The 6,857-nt window shown below is 41.9% G+C and overlaps 1 protein-coding gene across 11 annotated transcripts in view; it reads right to left on the bottom strand.

Annotated features, from left to right (window-relative positions):
• Positions 1-3,547: 3,547 nt before the first annotated feature.
• LOC306841018 (AT-rich interactive domain-containing protein 1B-like) overlaps positions 3,548-6,857 on the bottom strand; it is a 202,035-nt gene continuing 198,725 nt past the window's right edge. For all 11 annotated transcript variants that reach the window (XM_079370636.1, XM_079370628.1, XM_079370637.1 and 8 more), the window contains one exon: positions 3,548-6,725. In XM_079370636.1, coding sequence (XP_079226762.1) covers positions 4,902-6,725 — 1,824 coding nt within the window. In that variant the 3' untranslated portion in view covers positions 3,548-4,901. The remainder of the gene's footprint in view (positions 6,726-6,857) is intronic.

Genomic DNA, 6,857 nt, shown 5'->3' with positions numbered 1-6,857 from the left:
CCCCTCCAACCCAGGCTGAAGTCACTGCCGAGGAGGTGCAAAAGGGAGGACGGGCTGTTATAAAGGGGTTCCCAAACAGTGGCCCAGGGACCTCCAAGCGTCCGAAAGGGTCTCCCTACAAGCAGGGGTGTATACTGGAAGGCACCTGGGTTTGATAGCGTTTGCATAATTCAACACATGTCAACACTTTCTGTTCAGCTTTCCTATCAAGTAGATTCAATTTAAATAAAATGGCTAAACAAATGTTCCAAAAAGGCCAAAAAAGAAGTATTGGTGCATAAACTTAAAGTATGATGTTCTTCTTAGGAGCTGATACACTTTCCCTCCAGACAAGAATCATTTCAAAAACTCAGTCTCTGCATGAGGGAGAGATACTTGAATATTTTATGTTCCTTTAATGTTCTCTTCTCACATGTAAAAATGTTCCCTACACTACAGGCTCAACTGGAAGTAGAATTACTGCATGCATCAACACAAAACAAGAAGTTGATGCTATGAATCATTAAAAACATGGGGGCATTATTCTCCATATTAATCTTGATTTCATTGAACAGACTGAGCATGTCGATTTCTCACTCACACAAAATAAAAAAGTTCTCTTATGATGCAATTTCCTGTTCCGCCTGTACGAGTATAGATGATTTCACCATCAGCCTACAGTTCCTTTGTCATCTGTCCTCCTCTTAACAGCCACATGCACACATGCCTAGGCACTGGCACACACACACACGCATAGTTTGCACACCCATAGCTCTGAAGTCACCCAAGCAGTTCGACTCATTCACTCCCACAGTCGTGCAATTATCCACTTGCTCTGAAAAGAAGTCGGACTGCATTTCATGAAATGTGAGAGGGCTTAATTGTTCTGAATTTGAACTTCAGAGAAGGGAATATTTATCTTCTCTTCACTTTTATGCACTGCAAATGCATTTGTTATATATGAAAGTGTAAATTAGCATTTATGAAGCTGACTTAACTAAATGGAAATAAACACATCAACACTAGCTCACACATACTACATCCCAGCATAGGAAGAGTGGCTGAAGCCAACGCATTTCAAAGGACGTGGTTACGCTGAGGACTTTGAATTTGCCCAGTTACTGCACCTACGAACATGGTGAGAACATGATTGGCCAGGATGTCAAGCTCTTGAGGTACATGTTTCACTTAATTTGTTGGGAAGCTGTGGATATTTTCATGGATGCTAATGAACTGTAAAGCTGCCAGTTTAATTCCTTGAGTGTTGGGCTTGTTATGTAAGCAATGCGATGGCATACAGCTAAGGCAGCGTTTGCATTGGGAAATGGACGGACATGATAGTGCCTTTGTGTCTGAGTCCAACAAAAACACTGAGCATGAATGACAACATTCATTCAGGAAATATTGTTTCATTTAGAAAAGCTGCTCAGGATGGAACAACACAGCCATAACGAGAGTCTAATGCAGCCTGTGTTGGTTTAATTGACGCTTATTTAGTTACACATTGCAGCTACCACACACACATTTTTACACATTCTCGGAAAAGGTCACAGCACTCATTTTTGTTTTCACCTGCAACCATTCATATACCTATGTTAAGAGTGAGAGGCAGAAGGGAGGCGTACCTGGGCTACGGAGGGCCAATGATGGGCCTGGCTTCCACTCAGCCACCACATCCATCCTGTCAGAGCTCGATGACTCAGCTTCTCAGAGGCACAGGAGTGTGGGAGGTTTTTCTCTTACGGTTGGCTGCCTACGTGAAACGCATCCTTCATAACCCAAAAAGTACAGCTACCCACTTTTAATCTGAACTTAACTGTCTGAAAGGGAAAACACTGAAGTATGTTTGCTCTGGTGTTCTGAGTAGGTGCATTAAACAACGATAATGCATCAGAAACATTAACTAATCAGGGTTCTACCCACCTCTCAAGCCTGCTATAAATTGTTCTGAAGTGTCAGATATGACTAAAAAAGGAGCGACTGTACCTTTCTGTAGCCAATCATTCTTTCAAACTCAGCCTTTATGTTTTTGTTTTTTTGTTGTCATCTGTTATTAAAGGCAGCCTAAAATAGGATTAGATTTCATGTTCACATTTCCCCTGGCAGAGAAATGGAGACAGAAAAAAAGACGTGAAATTCCTGCAAAAGAGGAACTAATGATTCTTGGAATAAACAAATTGAGGATTGTATTGAAGAAGATAAAATAAAGAAAGGAAAGCAGGAGGAAAACGAACAGTAATAGATGCTCTTAGTATGTGGCCTCCAGTGTTATGACGTCAGTTGTGTCTTTATTCAACAAGTCTTTATTTATTTATTCAGATATCTATTTTTATTTTGTATGTTTCAAGAGAGACAGACCCATGTGCCTTGGAAAAACATTCATTTGTAATTAAAATAACAATGTCTGTCTGTTGATTTTAGATTTCTTTAATCCAATCTTTTTTTAAAAATGATCAAAGTCACAGACCTTAGAAGAACTTTCACTGGAGCTAAACAAAAATCGGACACACTATTGATGCATGACTGAAAATAATACGCACAGAGAGAACATACATAACAGGTTGAGATTATACATTTGGACCATTGCATGTGACTAACAATATATGAATGACATGTTCTGAATTTGCAGAGTTAAAAAAAACTAAAACAAATTTAGTTCATATGTCATTAATATTCATGTGGACCTTGATAATGATGGCCTTAGCATAAGTTTCACGAATTAATATAACAGTACTTATTTTTGTGTTTACATATGTTATGTGCATGAGTGACAAATCAAGCCTGGTGTAATAACTTTATGTAAAATTATGAAAATGTAATGACTTACATATACAAACTGAGGGGCCTCTCTACGATTCTAAACACAAAGTATTTTCTGTGCAAAGCATCACACTTGTGTTAGGGTTGTCTTCTGCTCAGGCTCACTGTGTAACAGAAGGGTAAGATTGCTTGCAACTAAAGTTCGATGTGGCCGACGTTATCAGAGAATTTTTGTGATAACCCTTTACAATCCTAAAAGCAAACAACTCGGCCTTTATCAGCACCTGAGTGATAACACAAACTCTTCTCATGAAGCTCAAGAAAGAGCAAGTGTCAGCTGGACTGTCTATCCCAAATGACCCCATACAAAGGTCACGAGCCAGATCCGTAACAAAATGACCTTTTTAGTTGTAACTCACATTCAATCCTTTTATAGTTCCAACCAATGCAAATGTATAATTTATATAATATAACATTGTTTACAGAACTATATTATTTTCCGAGGTATTCATATTCAAATTGTGTCTTCAATACCTATTTTTTTATACCAATATTGATTACCAGTGGTCAATAGAAATCAGATGGCTTTATGGTTGGGGAACGTTTTATATCTACATCAGAGTCCTTTAAAGAAATAATATTTTTATAATCAATGAGAACTCGATCAGCTGTACCTTCATGGCCAAAAACCTGAAGTGAAGCAAGCACAGTCACCAGGTCTCCTTATTGTGTGTCCTCGTGAGACTGGAGGAGTCACTTATGGCTGTGATTCAGTCATTTTGGATGAAATCAATAAAGTCAGTCCGTGTCAGCAGTTGATGTTTGTTTTATTGGCCTAAGATTGTCTGGACATAACGCAACGTCTCCGATGCTTAACAATGTTGATCATACATTTATTTGTGACATGTGCAGCACAGAGTATAAATGTGTTTACTGAATAAAAGAGAGACATGGAGTCATACGAAAAAAGGCAAATTTTACAATGAGCTTTCAGGACATTTTTGAAAGTTCTTTTTCACACGTTTCTTTTAGAGCATTATCTAGAATCAAAAATATGCCCTTTGACATGAATGGAGGACAGTAACAAACAGAAATGTGTTCAGTTTTTTCTTAAGTAACCTCACCTACGTATCCTCTCACCCTGGCACTTCCACATTTGATTACCAAAGCGATTGTTTTCTCAGCTATAATACAATGCATACAGGAATTTATACACTGAAACATCAGGTACATCTGCAATGTTCAAATATTTGACCCCATTAACAAAATATGTATAATAACAATAACAAATTTTACCAACAATAAAAGCATTTGTTATAGTCACAAAGTCCCATCTCTTGTTATGCTTGATTGAGACTGAATGCATCATATGCGTCCATTGTACCATTTATATACACAGTGATGAAAAAATACAGACATAACACAAGTGCTTAGGAAACACAAAGTCCATCTGTGAATGTTGTTGAGGCTATGACTGATAAATTAGGTACTTTTTTTAGACAGACGCACTCCTCTCATGTTGATTGGCTGGTGCAATGCTGCCCCCTCATGGCCTTAAGCACACACTGCAGGTGTCCTGAAACATTTACATCTCCTCGTTGTTCTCGGGAAAGGGACAACTTGCTCTAGTCCTATTGCACAAATTATCTTCCAGCAATGGAATCATACACATTACAATTTAAAAAGTCAGTGTTTTTTCCCCCGTGAGTGTTGGCAAAAAGTTCAAACTACTGTACAATGTCACATTTTAAATAAATACTCTCCGTTAACAAAATGTTGATGAGTATATTAGCATTTATAAAACTGAAAAACATCTCAATGACTCATCGACTCAAAAAGAACCACATAATTCAGCACCAAGATCTGGTGGCAGCTTTGGCTGAAAAAGTAAACGAACAAAAACAAACGCTAAAGGAAACATTGTAAATAGCAATCCAACACCAGCAGGTATTAAATATTTGTATTAAAATGAGCTTTCAAATCCCAAAGCCTCTTATTTTTTTAACAGGGCCCCGAAGCTTTACATATATAGAGATATTTTGTTTATGTGGATATTTCTTTAAAAAACAAACATTTTCTGTCGTTTTGATAAATAAAAATAGAAAAACAAAATTATTTAGTATAACTTAGGGTCCATCATGCGAGTCCTGCCTCTCCTTTTGTCATGATTTCCCTAAGTAAAAGAGAACTTGGCAAATTATAGACACCACTCCTGTGTTGAGCACCGAGGAGATGGAGATATCTAATAATCTGCTTTCATACAGCACAAACTCTGTCTTGTTCTCCTCCACTCTAGCCATGGCTAACAGGCCTTTAGCTGCTCTGCACATCATGTTTATGCTCGGTGGGTCCATAGGCGGGTGCCCCATGTGCAGCAAGCTGTGAGTGTTCTGTTGATACTGCGCCATGCTAACGCCATCCTCCAAGAAACCTACCAAATTACCGACACTTCCTTTCTGCATGGCTATGGCTCGCGCAGCTGTGGGTTCTCCTTGTGCCAGGTGGGCGAGGACGGCCACAGCCATCTCCCTGTACACCTGCGCCTTCCTCTGACCAATGTAGCGGATCAAGACGGTGAAGAGTTTCTCCTGCCGACTGAAAGGCGGGGTGGCCAGCAGGAGGTCGACGTTGCCGCCCTGAATGCTCAGCTTGCAGAGGCACTCGAGCACTAACCTCTGGGGCGTTAGCTGAGAGTGGGGAGCTGCTGAGGGGAAGGGGTCCTGGGCTTCTGCTGAGGGGCACACCATCCAGTGGAGGAGGCCATCCAAGACGGGAAGGCAGATAGTGTCGGGGTAGGAGGAGAGATCCAGCTGACCGGAGATGTTGGCCAGAGTGACCATGGCGTTCTCCCTGAGCAGACTCAGACACTCCCACCACCACTCCTCTTTGCTGCTGGACAGACCCTGTTCCTGATGCTCATCTCTCTGGTAGGCTGGGGGCAACCTGTTCCTCTCTGGATGCTGGTGGTGCAGCAGGAGCAGCCTGCCAAGAAGGAGAACCAGAGCAGGGTGGCGTGACATTTGAGAGTCGTTCCCCGGGATAAAGGAGAGGCTCCGGACTATGTTGGAGACGCAGAGGCAACGCTTGGCCAGAGAGTCCTGCCAGGCTGAGGTTGTGGAGAGCGGAGCCTCGTCTAGGCAGCGAGGCTCATCCTCCAGCAGGGTGATGTGGTCTTGCTCTCCGTCTGAATGCACCCTAAAGGGGTAAGATGGCAAGGAGCGCGCAGGGTGAGAGTAAGAAAGAGCATCCACCCGAGCACAGAGAACATCATCGATGGTAGCTGTAATATGTTTCAAAGGTTTTTTATTTCCATCGTCCCCCGTGTTTTCCTCATTCTTGTCTTTTCTCGTCTTGTTCTCTTCTCTAGCGGGGGGATCACTCCGGGGCTCAAAATGTGTCTGAATGTGTGCGGTGGAATCTCCTCCACCTGCCTGCCAGTGAAGCAAACCACTGGTGAACTCAGTGACGTAGCCTAAGTGCTCAGTCCTGTCCTGGAGTAGGTCCTCTTTGTGAACAATCTTGATTGGTAGCTTATCATATTTACTGGCTTGTTTAGGTTTGGGTTCTAGCTCTGACACAGGCTGCTCTACACACTCCTTTTTACTCTCAGATGCTTTTTCAGTCTCTTCTTCTTTTCCCTCTTTCTCTTTATCCTCTTCATGGTTGTCCTTTTTTAGGCTCACCTCAGATTCCACCTTCTCAGATTTTACCTCAGCTGACTCTGACTCTGCAGTGACCTGTAACGCTTCCTCCTCGACACCTCCTGCTTGCACCACTTGCGTCTCTGGTGCATGTGCAGACTCAGGTTCCGGATGGACAGTAGAGTCTGTGTCCAGGACAGGGATGGCCTCTTCTTTTTGGTCACCAGCAGAGTCCAATATAGGCTGCTGAGCCACAGCCCCTACCTCGAACTCTTCGAGGATGCCGAAGATCTCGATCAGGCAACGACGGAAATACTCGACAATCAGCTCAAGGAATCCAGGCAACTAGTCAGACAAGACAGAACCGTGATAGTTTAAGCAAAGGAAATTCAAACGGGTTCCCAAGCAGTCCAAAATGTTGGTTTCAAGCCAAGAATTACGTTGAATAACTTTTACAGTGATAATATCTGGAATCCA

The sequence above is a fragment of the Symphodus melops genome (assembly GCF_947650265.1).
Source record: "Symphodus melops genome assembly, chromosome: 19".
Taxonomy (NCBI): domain Eukaryota; kingdom Metazoa; phylum Chordata; class Actinopteri; order Labriformes; family Labridae; genus Symphodus; species Symphodus melops.
This window is presented reverse-complemented; position numbering and strand designations above follow the sequence as displayed.